Here is a 19,361-nt window from a genome sequence, read left to right on the forward strand (position 1 = left end):
AAAGCCAAATCCAAAGGCTGTTACAAATAGCCAAAAACCTTAGGCTAGCAAAGCCAACAGCAAAAGACTGAAAATACAGTCAAAATGGGCTAAAAGCCAAATCCAAAGGGCTGTTACAAATAGCCAAAAACCTTAGGCTAGCAAAGCCAACAGCAAAAGACTTGACATACAGTCAAAATGAGCTAAAAGCCAAATCCAAAGGCTGTTACAAATAGCCAGAAACCTTAGGCTAGCAAAGCCAGCAGCAAAGGACTGACAGCAGCACATTACCCCAACATTAAGGCGGGAAAAAACGGAGGGAAACTCTTGTCGCATTTGCGAAATACAGGCGAAAAAATATCACTTACAATTAAAAATAATTAATAATCAATAATTAGTTAATCACAAAATCTAAAGTAAAGTTAATGATAAAGAAATTAAAACCTTTTGTTTTAATGGAAATGAAAATTAAACGTGTCATTTTATGACAGTTCAGATTTACATATTTTCGTTAACATCGTTTCGGAAGACTACTTAAAAATGCACGCGATTTCACTACATAGAAAATGTAAAACTTTATTACTCCATCACATTCCTAAATAATTTTTTATTTGAACCTATATACTAACAACAAATACATAAAATTATAATTCCATGTTTTTAAAGTGACAAATACCGATATACTTCACAGGAGCAACAGTTGGGATTCACAGAAAATGGATCGAGATAAAGGACCAATGAATTTCAGACCACTCCACAATTAAGAGGGGTGACACAGACAGCTCGCCCTCAAGTGAAAGTTGTTTGAAACTAATGGATGCTAAACCTTTATGGAAAGCAAAATAATATTTATCTTATATTTGAATATTTAATGTTGCCATGAAATGTTATTTCTCTCATGGGATGTGAAGCTAACAATCTGAAAAACTTAAAACGTAAGCAACTTTGGGAATATTTTTTTTTTCACATTTTGAGAAATTATTACAACCCTACACGAGCATACATACATAACGTAGCCTAATAAGCAAGAAAGAATCCCCACCCTGCCATACATGTATAGTGTGCACAAAACCCATGACAAAGTTAAATTTAGGTGAGAGCATCGTCTGCCATGTTCTCTTTTGCCCACCAGCGTACTGCGCATGCGCCACATACGCTTCATTTGTTTGCAAACATGATCTCTCCTATAAACGCAGACAATGCAGACGACCCTCCTGATGTCTTCATAGGTCCATTCCAGCCACACAGCCCGACTTCCCGACGAACCAATCGTGGAAGTCTTCGTATACTTTGTGCTCGTAAAATTCCGGTTCGTATAATCGAGAACACAATTCGCACATGATTCTCACTCCACCGACCGTTGAAGCTCGGTAATACTTCTTCCACTCGAAGTATTGCTCGTATTCCTGTAAAGTCAGTGAGATAGAATAGAATTATTAGCTTTAGCATAACATGTCTTCCTTTCCAATTGTTTCTCCTAAAAATAAATTAGAACAAGACGTGGATGTAACCAGCTTAATCGAGCCGCGTGCAAGATTTCGTCCTCACGCATAAGCTATAAACATTATATTCCTAACTTAACGTGAAGTGGTCTTCATAATTAATACTCATACTAAGCACTACTAACACCAACGAAAAGGATCAAATGAAAAGGAGACAAATTAAACACGTTCAAATACTCTCAGTTATGAGTGGGAACAAAATAATCGACCAGAAACATAGCCTCTAAATTTAGAACCCCAAATGAATTAAAACGTGCTAAAATCTACAGTCAAATAGAGCCTCGTTTCACCAACGAAAATTAAGATAAATCAATATACATTATTAGAAGTAATTTTTCTGTACTATTTAACATGCACATTATTTATTTTTTACATTTTCATTCCAATAAATAAATCATAAATATCCTATCCTAAGAGTACTATATCGTTAACTCGACGTTAAACACCTTTTTCAGACCTTTATAGGCTTTTCCATAGGACTTTCCTACTCCACCAACAGCAATAACAGCAACAAATTAGTTTATGGACTAATCCCCCGAGTAAGCGAAAAAAGCATTTAAGATATTGCAGATTATCCCAAATATAAAAATGATGCATACCACAATATTATCATACAATAGTGATACAAAATGATAAAGAGGACACTCAAATCATCTATAAGTATATGAGCATGTATCATGCACAGCATCATAAGTAGGTCTCGTAGGGATTATCTATCTACAATGCAGATTCATACTCTGACACCATAATCAACGTATGATTCTTAACATTTATATAAGAGTTTCTATGTAAGTGTAAAGAGAGAGAGAAAATTTTTGAGGGTTATTTTCTTATATTGGGAAAGAGAGAGAGAGGAATTTTGCCTAAGGGTCATTTTATATGAGTGGAGAGAGAGAGAGAATTTTACCTGAGAGTTATCTATATAAGTGGAGAGAGAGAGAGAGAGAGAGAGAATTTTGACCGGTTTATCTATATAAAAGAGAAAGTTAGAGAGGGAGAGAATTTTAAAACCTGAGGGTATCAAGTGGGAAAGTGGGAGAGAGATAGAGAGATCGAGATTAGAGAGGAGAAATAATTTTACCTAAGATTTATCTATATAAGTGAAAAAAAGAGAGAGAGATGAGAGAGAGAGAGGAGAACGAATTTTACCTAAGAGTTATCTATATAAGTTGGAAAAAATAAAAAGAGGAGAGGGAGAGGTGTAGATAGCGAAGAGAGAATTTACCCTAAGAGTTATCTATATAAGTGAAAAGAGAGAGAGAGAGAGGGAGAGAGAGAGAGACATTTGGTCTATGTAAGTATTATATCTTCCTTGCTTTCATCTGTTGATGGCTTCATTGAGTTGGAAGTAATAGGTAATGAAATTATCAGAGATAAAAGACGATTTAATGCAGATAAAGCTTATGAAGGATAACCGTGGCGTTTTCTGAGAAAAGCTTTCATGAGAGAGAGAGACAGAGAGAGAGAGAGAGAGAGAGAGAGAGGAGAGAGAGAGAGAGAGAGAGAGAGAGTCTTCTTCACGTTACAAGGAGATACAAGGATTAGGATGTCTCAGACTTGTCAGTCCATCCGAGGAGACATCGTGTGTTCACTTATCTCTTAGAGCAGCTTTTACTGTTCCTTCACAGTGTCTTCGAATTAACACCGCAAAAATCCTGAGAGAGAGAGAGAGAGAGAGAGTCTTCTTCACGCCACCGAATTAACACCACAAGAACCATTAGAGAGAGAGAGAGAGAGAGAGAGAGAGAGTAATTTTACCACCTGAGAGTTATCTATATAAGTGAAAGAGAGAGAGAGAGAGAAAGAGAGAGAGAGGAAAGAGATAGAAGAATTTTACGTGACGGTTTAGCTTATATAGTGGAAAGAGAGAGACCTTACAGACCTTAAGCAGTGCGTTCGGGTCCCAGGTCCCTCTGTGAGGCGCCTCTAATTGTCTAACCAGAGAGTTGCTAGTACAATCTTCCGGTAAAATTTTGCATCTTCCCAATCTTGGATGGTCTGGGACTGCGTTTTAGAATATTTGCCCGAGCTTATTCTTAAACACATCTACGCTCACGTCCTGATATATTCCTCAGATGAGCTGGCAACGCATTGAATAGACGCTGCATTATCGATGCTGGTGCGTAGTGGATTAATGTCCTGTGTGCTTTCCTTATTTTTCCTGGTATAGTTTTGGGCACTATTAATCTACCTCTGCTTGCTCTTTCTGATATTTTTAGTTCCATGATATTTTCTGTTATTCCTTCTATCTGTTTCCATGCCTGAATTAATCATGTAGCGTTCTCTTCTCCTTTCTAGACTATATAATTTTTAAGGATTGTAGTCCTTTCCCAGTAGTCTAGGTCCTTAACTTCTTCTATTCTAGCTGTAAAGGACCTTTGTACACTCTCTATTGTGCAATATCCTTTTGATAGTGTGGGTACCATATCATATTGCAATATTCAAGTGGACTACGAACATATGTTTTATAAAGCATATCATGTGTTCAGCTTTTCTTGTTTTGAAGTGCGTAACACATTCCCATTTTTGCTTTACATTTGCCAACAGAATTGCTATTTGATCATTGCATAACATGTTCCTATTCATCATCACACCAAGGTCTTTAACTGCTTCCTTATTTTGTGATTGTCTCATTATTAGGTCCCCTATATGCATATAGCTTTCCTTCTCTGTCTCCATAATTTATTGATTCAAATTTATCAGAGTTAAATACCATCCTATTTACCTCTGCCCAATCATATACTTTGTTAAGGTCTCTTTGTAGAGCGTTCCTATCTTCATCACAAGTAATTTCTCTACTTATTCTTGTGTCATCAGCGAAACTACTCACTACCGAATCCTTAACATTACTGTCTATGTCTTCAATCATATAACAAACAATATTGCAGCTAGCACCGTACCTTGTGGCACACCGGATCTTACCTTGGTTTCATCCGATTTCTCTCGTTTGCAATAACTATCTGTTTTCTGTTGTGTAAAAATTCTTTTAACCATCTTCCTACTTTATCTACGATATTGTGTTTTCTAATTTCTTTGCTAATATATTATGGTCTACTTTGTCAAAAGCTTTTGCAAAGTCTATATAAACACATCTGTTTTCATTTCCGCTTTTCATATTTTTGAATATGTTCTCACGGTGGACTACAGTTGGGTTTGTGTACTTTTTCCGGGTACGAAACCGTGTTGTCCTATATTAAACAATTATTTTTTATTAATGTTTCATAATATTTTTCTTCATTACCCTTTCATACACCTTCATAATATGTGATGTTAGACTCACAGGCCTATAATTACTTTGCCTCTATCTTGATCCACTTTTTGAAAGTGGGGTGATATATGCTAATCTTTGTGCTCATCATAAATCTTGCCTGTATCTACACTTTGTCTTTATAATATTGCAAGTGGCTTTGCGATAGAATGAACTACTTTCTTTAACAAAATAGCAGGGACTCCATCCGGCCCTGCAGCAGCTCCATTTTTATTTCATTAATTGCCTGCACAATATCAGCTTCATTAATTTCTATGTCAGCTAAATATTCACTATTTTTCTTCCTTACTTCTATATCATTAATCTTCATTATCTATTCTAGGGTGAATTCTCTCGTTATATCGTTCTGCCAGTATGTTGCAAATTTCCTTTTTTCATTCGTTAATCTCCTTCAATTCTCAGAGGGCCCTATTTTCTATTCTTCTTTTATTCATCTTCTTCGCATATGAGTATAATAGTTTGGGGTTTTGCTTGATATTTAATAGGGTTTTTTCTTCCAAGTCCCGTTTTTCATTTTCTTTTGATTGTATAATCTTTTGTTCTGCATTTTCTATCTACTTTTTAGTTCTATCACTTTCCATGCATTTTTTTCTTTTGCAAGACCTTTTTTCCACTTTCTATTTTCTGGAACAAGATACCTTCTGTCTCGGTGGTATGCATGAATGATGTTTACTTTTTCTCTTCGGTATATATTTTTCCACTATTTTCTCCAATATTTTATATAATATCTCCGTATTTACCTTATGTCATCACTTACGAAAATGTTATCCCAATCTTTGTTTAATTCTTCATTAATTTCTGACCATTTTATTTTTTATTTTTTACTGTAGAAGTTGTATTTTCCATATCCTTCCCACTTTTTCATTTCTTGCTTATCTCTAATTTTCACTTGCTTTGGAATGAACTGTTTAATTCTATGACATTATGGTCTGAAATACTCGCATTATAAACTATTATTTCTTTAACATAATTCATCTCGTTCACAAATACTAGGTCTAAAGTATTTTCCTTTCTGTTGGCAGGTGATTATATTTGTTGAATGTTGTATTCTAGTAGCATATCTAATAGCTTTTTCAAATTGCCTCTTATCTTCTGCACTACTATTACTCTCTTTTTTATATGTATAAGTACAACCACAATCTCCTATTCGTTCTTTCCATTCTACGAAAGGAAAGTTTGAAGTCACCAGATAGGAGAATAGTCCAGTCCTTGTGATTTCTACATATATCATCCAATTTTCAATTATTAAGTCAAACTCTTTAGTATTAGGAGGTCTATATAGTACCTATGTTCATCAATTTTTCAGATTCAAATTCTAACGCTATTAGTTCCATTCTGAGTTACTATATTTCTCATATTTTTTCCTTGTTTTTTGTCTTTCCCATATATTTGCGGTTCCCCCTTGATTCCTATTTTTTTTTCTATCTGATCTATAAGTTTGGAACCCTTTTATTTGATCATCATTCCCAGCGTCTCTTGGGAATACCAGGTTTCACTTATATTCATTATATCTATTTTCTTTTCATTTTGGGTTAGTTCTTCTAAGTACTCTATTTTTCTTTTTGAGTTACTCGTAACTAAACCCTGCGCATTCATCACTATGATGGTTTGCGTGTTTTCTCCTTCATTTAATAATGGTAGTAATAAGGATTTTCCCCATGTCTCTTTCCTGTTCTGTATGTTGTTCTTTTTTTCTATCCATAAATTCTGACATTAAAAAAATCCAACTTTTGTCCAAATATTTTTGATCTTCCTTCATCATAATTATTCATTTTGTGAATCTGAATCTGCAATTTTCCTCCGTTTCTTGCAATATCCTCTTGCATAATAAATACAGTTATTATCTCTTGAGTAGAATTTCGGAGCTGATGCTTTGAAATTTTTTGCTGACACCTCTGCATATCTCATTGGTTGGTTTGCTTTTCTCTTTTTACCTGATATTCTTGATTTCTCTCTTTATTGTTTCTTTCTTATTTTGGATTTTATTACTTGGTTGGTTATTTATTTGATTATGATTCATGGCTACAGCATGTGCATATATTTGCATTTTTTGTCGAACTTACATCCTTTTCCTTCTTTTAGGTTTTTACATATTTTTGGATGCAGATCTCTGCAATCATCCCCCTATCCATCATCCCCAGTCCACTAAGTATGCATTTACCATATATTTCATAGTTTTGACATATCTTAGGATGTTTGTAGTAACATCTTTCTCCAAATCTGCAATTCCCTCTTTTCAAAATGGTTGCAGATTTTTGTCTTTCTTGTCTATTTTTTCCTCTTTCCCGTCATTATGTAGATCTGGGTAGAGCCTCTTCGGGATTTGCTTTTCTGTTGTCATATCGTAATTTATTTCTTCGTAGGTATGCTGCTTTATTGCCTCATATGTAGTATCTCTGCATCCATACTTTTATCTTGTTCTTTGTTTTCCTTATTTTTTTTTCTGTCATTTCATTTTTGTTTACTTCTCTTCCGTTTTCCTCTTCTTCTTTCTTCTTCTTCTTCCTTCTTCTCTTCTTATCTTCATCAATGACTATTTGTACATTCAATCTTGATTTAATAACATTGTCTATCCATGATAGACATGTTGAACATAAAATTATTTCTTGTATCTTTTCTCAAATCTTGTATTACCTCAGCACACTGTGGATGGTCGGAATGTTGCATGCAGCACATTTTTCCTGATTAGGTTTTGTGGATTGACTATGCTATACCAAACCTTACACAGTTTGAATGCTTTTGGCATTTGTTTTTCCTAATGCATCAATTAGGATATTCACAAGATTCACCTTATTCATTTTCTTTGTCGGAATATGTTGGTTTATGTATATTTTGTTCTTTATGAGTCTCTTGACCACTTGGATTTTATTTGGAACTTCTTCAATTATTTTCAAGATGTTTCATTAGATTTGTTCCAGTTTGAAGGATTATATCCTTCTAATATATCTATGAATGCTTTTGTATCTTTTTGGTTAGGACGTTGCTGATTCATAGATGAGAAATGCCAGTTCCCTTCCTGCTACCTCATCGTATTGCGAATCTGCTAAACACGCTAAATTACGCCACCTCTTCCCGCAGTTGTAACTTACTGCCATCTTGTTCTGATTTATAGTATTACACTTGATAAACTAACTTAGAAGACGCTTTGTTATCCTACTATTTTCACACTAATCTTATCACCGATAGTTCACGAACACTTCTAGATATTTCTCAAATTCTAGTCCGTATGTTAAACTTGTGATATCTGTTGATTAAATCTGACTTCACGCGGGTACGTCTCACCAAGCAAGATGGCTACTACGAGAGAGAGAGAGAAAGAAAGAGAGAGAGAGAGAGAGAGAGAGAAATTTTAACCTGAGTTATCTATTTAAAGGAAAGAAAGAGAGAGAGAGAGAGAGAGAGAGAGAGAGAGGGAGAATTTTGCCTGAGAGTTATCTATATAAGTGGTAAAGAGAAGAGAGTGGACGAGAAAGAGGGAGAGTTGGAAAGGAGAGAGGGGAGGAGAGAAAGTTTGAGGAAGTTTAATAAGGAGTTATTAATATAATAAGTGGAAAGAGAAGGAGAGCGAGAGAGAGAGAGGAGATAATTTTTATTTTACCTTAAGAGTTATAATCTATAAGTGGAAAACGAGATAGCGAGAGAGAGGAGAGAGAGAGGAGAGACGGAGAGGAGGAAGAGAGGAATTTTTGTTTTAGTTTTTCTTAAGAGTCATATATATAAGTTGGAATAACGAGAGAGAGAGAGAGAGAGAGAGGAGAATTTTACTTAAGAGTTATATTATATAAGTGGTAACGAGAGAGAGAGAGAGAGAGAGAGAGAGAATTTTACCTAAGAGTTATCTATATAAGTGGAAAGAGAGAGAGAGAGAGAGAGAGATTGAGAGAGAGAGAGAGAGAGAGAGAGAGAGACGATTAGGAATTCTACCTGAGAGTTATCTATATAAGTGAAAAGAGAGAGAGAGAGAGAGTCTTCTTCACGTTACAAGGAGATACAAAGGATTAGGATGTCTCAGACTTGTCTGTCCCATCCGAGGAAGACATGTGTTTATTCACTTATTCTTCTTTGGAGCATGCTTTTACTGTTCAATTGTCACAGTTGTCCTTCGAATTAAACACCGCAAAAATCCTGAGAGAGAGAGAGAGGAGAGAAGAGAGGAAAAAGGTTCTTCACTGAGGGCCACCGAATTAAGAGAGGAAGGAAAGATAGAGAGAGAGAAGAAGAGAGAGAAGCGACAGAGAGAAGAGAGAGTGAGAGAGAGGGGAATTTTACCTAAGAGTTTATCTATATAAGTGGAAAGAGAGATAGAGAGATGTGTGATGACAGACAAAGGAGAGAGAGAGAGAGAGAGAGACGAGAGAGAGAGAGGAATTAACCAAGGAAGTGATTATATAACTGGAAAGAGAGAGAGAGAGAGAGAGAAATTTTACCGAGGGTTGTCTATATAAGTCAGAGAGGAGAGAGAGAGAGAGAGAGAGTATTTTACCTGAGAGTTATCTATATAAGTGGAGAGAGGATAGAGATCGAAGAGAGGAGAAACATAATTTTACCTGAGTTAATCTATATAAGTGTAAAGAGAGAGTGAGAGAGAGAGAGGAGTAGAGAGGGAGAAGGAGGGAGAGAGGAGAGAGAGAGAGCAATTTTACCTTAGGTTATCGATATAAAATGTGGAAAAATGAGAGAGAGAGAGAGAGAGAGAGAGAGAGAGAGGGAGAGAAGAGAGAGAGAGGAGAGAGAGAAGATTTTTTTAATTTTTACCTTATGGGTTTATTCCGATGATCAAGTGGAATGAGAAGAGCGGGAGAGATAGGGGGGGGGGGGGGGAGAGAGAGAGAGAGAGAGAGAGAGAGAGAAATTTTACTTAGATTATCTATATAAGTTGGGGAAAGAGAAGAGAGCGAGAGAGAGAGAGAGAGAAGAGAGAGAGAATTTTACCTAAGAGTTATCTATATAAGTGGAAAGAGAGAGAGAGAGAGGAGAGAGAGAGGAAGAGAGAGAGAGAGTTCTACCTGAGGTTTAATGTATGGAAAGTTTGGAAAAGAGGAGAGAGAGAGAGAGAGAGAGAATTTTACCAGAGAGTTATTTATATAAGTGAAAGAGAGAGAGAGAGAGAGAGTGAATTCTACCTGAGGATTTTCTTTCAAGTAAAGCAACCTTTCCGCCAGCTCCTTCGGCGAATGTTCGTAGGCGTTGATGTACGAATTCGGCGGAAGGACCAGGGAGTAGTTCTCGAGGCCAAAAACCACGGGCACGATGGGATAGTGCATCAGATTGTAGACTTTCTCCGTGACGTAATCTTTGCAGAGCTCGTTCTCGAAGGCGAAGTAGAAGAGATAACCTTCGCCGGCGATCTTCAGACACCGGTCCGTCGTCGTGTTGTACAGGTGCTGGGCGTACATCGACCCGCCGCACGACAGATTCCCGCATCCTCCGTAGATGTCGACTTGCGCGTATTTCTGAACTCTCCAGATGTACTGCAGACGTTTCGAATGAGCTGCGCAGTTGGATATCAACGCCACCGCCAACTTTCTCGTGCGATTCGCCACTTCCGTCCGCGGAGGGATGACCCACGACCTGGGAAGGAACTGTGCGTCCTGCATTGGGACGACAAAGCCGTGTCTGAAAAAGACGTCTGAGTCCCGGCGGTAAAGCATCGTGCGGTTGAAGAGGCCGTCATATTTCTCGAATCGGGTTCCGTGCACGTTGTTCGAGAGAGCCGGCACTTCAAGGTCAGCATGATCCAAGGTTGGCGGGGGTCGCGGGGAGACAGGTCCGCCGTGACTGTCTGGGAATCCTTCGCGCCTCTCAGGTAGATGAGGATGGCGTCGGTGGTATCTCTCTGGAAATGAAACTGATGTGTAGGTTGATGGCGAAGACTGGGTTGTCAAAAATCATCAGAAATGGATTTAGAGTCAATATGTTGATGAAATATATCACAACAGTATTGCAGTTCCCTTTCAAGCTGCTTAACTGATTTATCAATAAAAGGCAATAAAAAAAAATCATTTAGGAACTGTTACAACTGACATTGTCATTTGCTAGCTCACGGCAAAGCAAAACTGACATTCTGGGATAAAAAAAAAAAAATGCACACACGCACACGCAAACTGAAACCAGTATCACAAAAGCTTTTAGAAAATCAAAAAACAAAAGCGGATGAGGAAAGTTTCTTGTAAAACCACCTGCTTGACGTCGTAGATGACTTCACAAGGCAGAGGGCAATCCCCTCTCCTGATTTGGGAGAAGGCGGCATCCCAATAGCCATTCCCCTCGAAGGGACGTGACCACAGCAGTACCCGGGGCACGGAGCCCGACCTGAACCTGAGTGAAGGGGAACCCTTATGACTCTTTGGAACAATAATGAGATTGGAACAAGGCTGCAGCAGGGAGAGGGGAGGGTTGGTAGAACTCGAGCAATAGTAGATTCACATCAACCGTACATCTGATGTCTAGGCCAGTCCCTTATGACGCTCCTGATTGGTTGTTGATAAGCCAATCACTGGGCTGGAAACTCTTAGTCTCTCGAGAGAGCTCACACAGGCAGGATGTGTGAGGGATACATCTTTCAAAAGTATCCCTCAGGAGAGGTGGAACATATATCCTGCCTTCGTGAACTCTCGTGAAAGACTGAGAGTTTCCAGCCCTGTGATTGGCTTATCAACAGCCAATCAGGAGCGTCGTAATGGACTGGCGGCTGGCCTAGACATCAGATGCACGGGTGATGTGAATCTACTATAGTTCTAGCAGCGTGGTGACAGCGCACCTGGAATATGATTGGTTGAGAATATTTTGTGGAAATAGAATTTAACGAGAGACGAAATTTGAAAATGGAATCAGAAGGAAACTGAAAAATTAAGAAAGTAAAGCGAGATAACGTTATCCATGACGTTGTAAGGACAACGCTTTTTCTATATTTTTATTGCATCTCATCATCAAGCCGCTTTGTTCCTTTAACCATTCTATAGAGCGTTCCGCGGCCTTGCCGCCGATGTATAACTCATGTAATTTCATTATTTGTATGCCCTACTATTTTAAATGTAAAATGTCTGTAAGAACACACTTTCTTACTGTCCAAGATTCACTTCCTGCTCTCGGTGCGAGTCGGTACTACTTATCCGTCCGCACCTGTCTATGTCAACCCAGTTCGTCTGTAATAAATTATCAGAACCCAGCTACCTGTCTTACTCTCTGGTCCTCGCAACGTCATCTCCACACGTTGTTTAGTCAATTCCAGTAATAACAATATTAATGATATCAATAGTAATAGCCCTGATAGCAGTTTCTAGATACTAGAGATAAATACCTTTTTAACTGCGGGACGAGCTTTCCCGTAGCTTTCTTTCGAAAGAGCTCCATCAACGGCGCGAAAGCTACATCTTGAAATTCAGCTGATGACCCGGGATGATGTCTGGAAATGAAGCGGAAGAAGAAGAAGAAGGAAAATAATCCAAACAAAAGAATTCATTTCGTTAACTTAAAAAAAACTAAAAAAAAAGTGAGCTAACATCAACATTATTCTCACAGATACTGATTAACCATTGCTAATGTCTTGCCTTTGTAAAAATTCGGATGTATTAAACAATTTAAATTCAAAAGGCAACGTCTAGGGTTGACAGATGAACAATGACTTACCGTTACGTAGAGGCTGAGTCAGAAAGTTGTAAAATGGTTGATACAAGAGATAAAGATTTACTACACACATTACACATACGAATATGTAAACGAAGAAATTTTTATCTTTCCTCATAATTTATCTTGTAAATTTACACCTGAAAATAAAGAGAGCTAATTTTAGCGGGTGAATTCCACAGTGATTTATAAATATTGTTGTTGATAACTAGTCTAATCTTTCAGTTACATTTAATCGTAACCCATTTCATAGATAAAGGTAATGTTTGAGTTATGCGATTTGTAACAATATATGTTGATAATACTTTTGTCAGCGTTTTTGTATGAGTTATGCGATTTGTAACAACATATGTTGACAATACCTCTGTCAGTTTCATGTTGAATATAAATAATGGATATTTTAATAGTTTTCTTGGTTTTATACGTTGGGGTTAAATAAGCCAACGATCACATAAGAATAAATTGGGCATAGGATCCGATCAGTGAAGCCAAGGTAACCTTGAGTGAAGCCAGCCTGGGAGCTCTATCAAGGCGCTACCTACACCAAGATGGCGGTGGCCGGGGATGACCACCGCCATCTTGAACTCAATTCAAGATGGCGGTGGGATGACTCGCCCAAGTGGCAAGCGCTTCCGCCACTAGCCAAACCAAGCTCAAGTCAGATATCACCTAATAAAAACAATACTTTTTTGGACAGTAAGAAGCTAATGTCACAGCCTCATTTAATCTATTATTTTGATGTTTTGTGATAATTTGAATAGCATTTTTCATTTATCTTACACTACTGCATTTTGTTGTAATGATTTTATTACAGAATAATTTAATTATTTTTGAAATAGTTTAATAATTCATTTTATAGGCTTTTTTTTTTATCAAATGAGCCCAATTTTGTGTTAATTTTTTATAGTAAAATTTAATATTTGTATCAAGTAACAGTTTGAAACGAAACTGACTTTTCCCTTTCTACACTTTACTGCGCATTTCTGAAAAAGCAACACACACACACACAATGGCAAAATGATTATTCATGAAAGATGAAAGTAATGTTAATATGGATCGTTAGGTTACGTGTCAATCCGTCAGCAGTTTCTCCTTAGTCTAGCGACTAATGTACAATTTCCAAGTTCAAAGGCTCCATTATTAAAAATAAATAAATAAATGAAAATAGAAAAATAAAAATAAAAACGAAATTCAAATCATGAATGGATCATCTTGGCTGTTCTCAGTTAAAAGTGGATTTAGTTTGTGTATTTTAAAGTTTACGTTAAATTACTTATTTGTAAGTTGTTTAGTGGTTTTTATTCGTGGCCTGCTTGAAGAACGAAATGTATTATTGATGCATTAATAATTCAAAGGTTAGTTTTATTTGAATTGATAATGGAGCCAGTGACCTTCGAAATTGTACAATAGTCACTAGAATATGGACGAACAATGTTTTCTTCTTTTAATTTCATTTGAGAATTTCAAATAACAGTTCGCTTTTTACAACGAATCTGCTCTTCACTATTTGTTCCAAGGTTTTATTTGTGATAAGTGAAGTGATACAAGTATTATGATTGTTTAATAAATGCTAAAAAATCAAATGCAAAACGTAGGACAATGTTAGCCAAACTACACAACCCTCAACTTATTTTTTTTATTTAATTCAGAATATTTAACGCTAGCTACAACTTTGTCGCTTTGGTGTCGTCTCTGCCCTAAAAATTAAAAAATGTCATCAGAGAGAACCACCTTTTCAAGTCACGATTTAAAACTCATATAAACATTTCAGATTTTTTTAACTGTAAAAACTATAAAGAAGAAGTTATTAATGTTTTGAATGATACTGTTAGCGTTCATAAATTGTATTTTTCACTTAAGACAATTTTCAAAATTTTATCTTATTCCTAAGTAGGGAATAAGATAGATTAGATCACAGACTACTCGATAAGCGCGCATTAAAAACTTTGCAACTCCCAGACCGGCGTGGCGTTTCTATCCTACACCAAGATGGCGGCGATGGCTTCATCTCGTTCGTAAATCTGAGTGCAATATATTGTTTTTATGTGATCGCTGTTCAAAGGTCGTTAAATATGATTGGAAGACTGCTTCATCTTACAATACATCAGGGAACACTTTTAAAAAACCACGTCACTTGTATGATAGGTACAAGTGTTTTTGGTATCTTCTGATGAAGTAAATGGAATGGACAACTTTTCATCGTAAAAAAAAATAAATTCTCGGGCAAATCAACGCGGGAATTCTTTCCAAATCCCAATTCGGTACAATTTATATATCACAGGCTTGCTAAATTTAACACAACTCTCATGGCATCCTTTCCATTGAAGTCTTTCCTCTTCTATCTCAATCTAGGCTACGATGATACTTTCGATCTTCCAAAATAATATTCAACAATCGTCAAAAGCAGATACGAATAAGGACATCTAACATGAAAGGAGACTTCTCCAAGATGGCTGCTCATCTCCTCGACATCGTCACCTTCCAATGAAGCCATTTTACGGGTTGATTGATTAAAAGGGAAAGCGCATAACACTCATTATTTATATGCCCCAGTTTTATTCTCTAACTCTGATTCTTAGCTGCCTTAACCCATTATTCCCCGTGGCAGGAAATCCTGCCGACTTGTTTAATCTAGAAATAACTGACTGTATTTATCTGACTATTATGTATGATATAAAAACAATGTGCACATATGTTAAATCCATTGCCAAGTGGCCGAAAATCTTATCACTCATAAAATGTGAGTATAACATTTTAGTTCAATGGCAAAAACTTAGCATTTAGCCCAAAGCTACAGATTCCTGAAGAAAAAATTCATAATTACTTCAGTTAACTATATCCCCTTAATCTAAACATTGAGATGTGTTCCCGAAAGTAATCGGCAGAAAACGGTCCCAGTAAACGAGGGGATGATATTATTGATATATGTATATATATATATATATATATATATATATATATATATATATATATATATATATATAGAGAGAGAGAGAGAGGAGAGAGAGAAGAGAGAGAGAGAGAGCGGGGAGGTGGGGGTTGGGGGGTTGCTGTAGCCCCAGCAACCCCCGACCCCCACCTCCCCGCTGCTCTCTCTCTCTCTCTCTCTCAGTTTCCATCATATCCAATTTCTGTGTTTTCGTGTATTTCATCGATAAGAAATGTACGCCTTCGTGTTCCTGGTTTCAGTAGGATTTGATTGTAACGTCGTTAATTTCTATTTCTAACGTTTCGATATTTTATTTCTATTTCTATTTCTAACGTTTCGATATTTTATTTCTATTTCTATTTCTAACGTTTCGATATTTTATTTCTAATTCTATTTTTAACGTATTGATATGTTATTTCTATTTCTATTTCTAACGTTTCGATATTTTATTTCTATTTCTATTTTAATGTTTTGATATTTTATTTCTATTTCTATTTCTAACGTTTCGATATTTTATTTCTATTTCTATTTCTAACGTTTCGATATTTTATTTCTATTTCAATTTCTAACGTTTCGATATTTTATTTTTATTTCTATTTCTAATGTTTCGATACCTCTGAATTAGTGACAGCAGAGCTATTATTAAGTCAGAAGTATAATTCCAGATTACTTCTACAGTATCATTCACCTTGTAGACGGAATGCAAACTTTTTTGCAGAGAAAGAAAATCAATGTTGTGACCATGGAATTATAAACAAGGAATGGACGTGAGCGAAATCGCAATGGGCAGCATGCTGTCATTGCAAGCGGTGGAGAGAGAGAGAGAGAGAGAGAGCTTTGTATCATAATGCCCAACTCGCCAAATTGGAGTGTAATCTCAATTTTCCATGACAATACCTGGTCATCTATGACATTTGTTGCATTATGTTAAAGTAAATTTAGTAGTACACGTTATTCAGTATAGGTAAAAATGAATGATTTATATCAACAAGTGTTTCTTTTTGTAATGATAACTGATATAAGTAAGTAGTAAGCATAAGTCAACGTAATTACAATTTAAGTCCACTGTGTAAAGGCGATAGGGTTAATCCCTTGGTGACACACTGGTTAGCAAGACTTAGGTGTAGGACATAAAATGCAAAGTAGAATGAATACAAAGACTTTGATACTCAGAAGGATATCAAATACGACGGGTTCAACAGGTTTTAGTGGTAAAATCTATTACACAACCCCATGGCAAAGACATGAAATCACAGAGTCTCAGCACTTGGCATGCATGATTATTTCTATTGCATGAGATATATAGTACGTGCTTCATTTGGGTTTATTGGAAAGTGCTTTTCAAGAGCTTTTAACAGATGATAAATTTATCAAAATCTATATTAAAAAAATTGTATTCTACACGCTTAATTATATGTATTTAAAAGGGATTTCCAAGAGCTTTCCAATGAGCCTATATTTATTAAAATCGGTGGAAAATTAAGGACGCCAGAGTAAAAAAAGAGTATGATTTAATAGCTTATTTCAACGTCATGTCCACCGTTTTCAATGGCGTCGCACAGTGACAATCAGCGTCAATACATTTATACGCGCATGTCCATTCCATGTTTATGTCTAAGTATGACTCAGAGAGAGAGAATCTTAATAACAAATTGCCATACGACGTGGCTCTGCTTTCCAGAGATATGGCAGCTACGTTAGTGCCAAATCTCTCTAGACAAAATTGTTTTCCATTATTTCATAGGTGTTGTTAAGTACTAGAAACTTATCAATTTCATTGTCGCATCCTATCCTATGGCTGTCTTTCGATTTTCCAGACTTAATTTCATATAAAATGAAATATAGACCCATTTACTTTGAACATGTGGCAAGCAACGTGGATTAAAAGCGATTAGCATTTTCCCGGGAGTGCAGCCATGGCCGTTTTTTTTCGTTTTTTTTTTATGTCTCCTTTGCGTGGCTGATTGATCTCTGGAACTTTGACGGCGGAATCTTTTAATCCATTCAGCGTTCAGGCAAACGAGTGTCATTATTAAATATGACGCCAACGAGGATATAGGCCTAAACAAGGTCTAGAGAATCAAGGTCTAGTGAAAACAAATATAACGACACTGTTATAGACAATTAATATCAAATACAGGGAAGCGAGGTCTACGCTGTGTTTGTTTGTAAACGAACTGATTAATCAGGACTGTGAGTAGACCGCGTGACGTCACGACCTCAACCTGCGCATTATAGATCCCAATTTTGGGTCAGTCGTGAGAAGACCTTGTATTCTCTAGGGTCCTTGGGCCTAGAGACAGTGCACGGGCAACGGCACGGGACGCAATGGCTTCCCTCTTTTTCAGGGAGGGGTCGGTACTCGGTTATAGTTCGGGAATATGCGCACAGGATATAGGTCTAAAGTTGGTTTACGAGACAGTTGGCTAGACCTATGGATGAAGATGAACTGCGATTATTCCTCTGCTTGGTTTCCATTTTGAGTTCGACCATTTTGCTTCGACGAGATAGCTTCCCTTTCGTTGAGCTTGGAACCATTCGGTTCAATTGTGAAATTTTCTGCAGAATTTTGGAGTGTTTTGCGTTACTCCAACGCCTTATCTCTTGCTCACACGAGCTAAAATACAAAGAATATGTAATTAGCGAAATCCGTCTCTCATTTCTTCGTACAGATAATGATTCCAGTGATTTTCCAGAGTTTTCCACTTTCACAGTTCTTCAGCAAAGACAGATTCCTAATTTACATCCAACTGCACCCTAATGTTTTGCTTTCCGAACAGTACAACGCCAGGAAAGTATCTACCGTCGATTAATCCTGCGTCGATAGGGAGAGAAACGAAGAAGAGAAGGATAGGCGAGCACTAGTGCTTATGAATACGTCTGACTAAGAAGAATCTTTTACCCAGACTGTTGTATCTGTCTGCCACATAGACCGTTTCCTATCTTGCTACTTGACACCTGCTCAGTTAGAGCGTTTTTATTTTCATATAATAACTGTTTCTGCATTAGCTCCTCCTCCCACGTGTCCCTATTATACGTTATTTAACTCACAGTTGAGCCTTGTATCACCAGCCCGCCAACCCCCTACCATGTCCTCCAACCCCTTCTGTTCTTCCCCCTCCCCCTTCCATCCATTTCGAAGAGAAAAATTGGTTGTGAGCAACTATTCTTTCATCATATTCACGGGTTAATGAATTGCGTGAGAGCACTTAGACCACTTCGTTTAAAGAAAGCACTTCTTCTATAATCTGACAACTCTTGAAATCAAATTCACACGGCGATGAATCCGAGAAATTAAACGAAGCTAGACTACTGAGCGGCATCTCTGGAACAGGGAGCAATCTGTGGAATAACAGCTAAAGCAACAACAATCACAACATCATTATCACAACAACAGCGACGCTATAATAGGGGATAATCAGCACTTCAGATGAATCTGTTCCCTTCAGTTGCCAGTTTTGCTATTGAATGTTACAAATGTTACGTTTATTATTTTTTCTTTTTTTATCAGGAGGTTGGGACTGAGAAAAACTGAAAAGGTAAATCATGGCTTACAACACTTGTGTCAGTAGAGATAAATGCTTGCTTTGCTGAACAGTGGAAAGTGGAGAGAGAGAGAGAGAGAGAGAGAGAGAGAGAGAGAGAGAGAGAGAGAGAGAAACGATCAGACAACTGAGTGACAGGACACAACCCATACTTGAAAACCAAAGCGCCTATTTATGTAAAAGATTTATTGATGCCGAGCCCAGAGTCAAAGTATATAGGGTCTGCTCAACCGTGGCCAACGAGAGTAGAAGGCCTTTTCACCCGGGCATTTAAATCCCTAATACGTTTCGTATGTAGGCTGACCTGGGCTAAGATAAGTAGTCCTTCCGGGGTACTGGTCGAGTGAGGTCACGCTGCTTGGAGTCAAATTCTAAAGTGAAATTTAGGAGAATACATTCAAGTGCTGGTGCATTTTAATTGGCTCTATATGAGTTTATGTGAACGAACGAACAATTATTGAATCTGAAAAATAAGATTTAAAGAAGAAAAAGGCTGATAGAAGTTTTGTGTA

At 37.1% G+C, this 19,361-nt stretch overlaps 1 protein-coding gene across 1 annotated transcript; it reads right to left on the reverse strand.

Moving 5' to 3' along the window:
* Positions 1-451: 451 nt before the first annotated feature.
* Positions 452-10,812, reverse strand: LOC135201987 (alpha-(1,3)-fucosyltransferase C-like). The gene is made up of 3 exons (XM_064231264.1): positions 10,774-10,812; positions 9,873-10,622; positions 452-1,385 (listed from the first exon to the last, which is right to left on the reverse strand). Exons 1-3 carry the CDS (start codon positions 10,810-10,812, stop codon positions 1,203-1,205), a joined length of 972 nt encoding a protein of 323 aa, XP_064087334.1. The 3' UTR covers positions 452-1,202.
* Between the last annotated feature and the right edge of the window lie 8,549 nt (positions 10,813-19,361).

The sequence above is a fragment of the Macrobrachium nipponense genome, chromosome 30 (genome assembly GCF_015104395.2).
Source record: "Macrobrachium nipponense isolate FS-2020 chromosome 30, ASM1510439v2, whole genome shotgun sequence".
Taxonomy (NCBI): domain Eukaryota; kingdom Metazoa; phylum Arthropoda; class Malacostraca; order Decapoda; family Palaemonidae; genus Macrobrachium; species Macrobrachium nipponense.

Coding starts and splice junctions, on each gene's coding strand:
- LOC135201987 (XM_064231264.1), bottom strand. CDS start 10,812: ATGTCAGTTTTGCTTTGCCGTGAGCTAGCAAATGACAAT. Junction 10,623..10,773: donor GTGAGCTAGCAAATGACAAT/GTCAGTTGTAAC, acceptor TTGACAACCCAG/TCTTCGCCATCAACCTACAC. Junction 1,386..9,872: donor ACTTGAAAGAAAATCCTCAG/GTAGAATTCACT, acceptor CTGACTTTACAG/GAATACGAGCAATACTTCGA.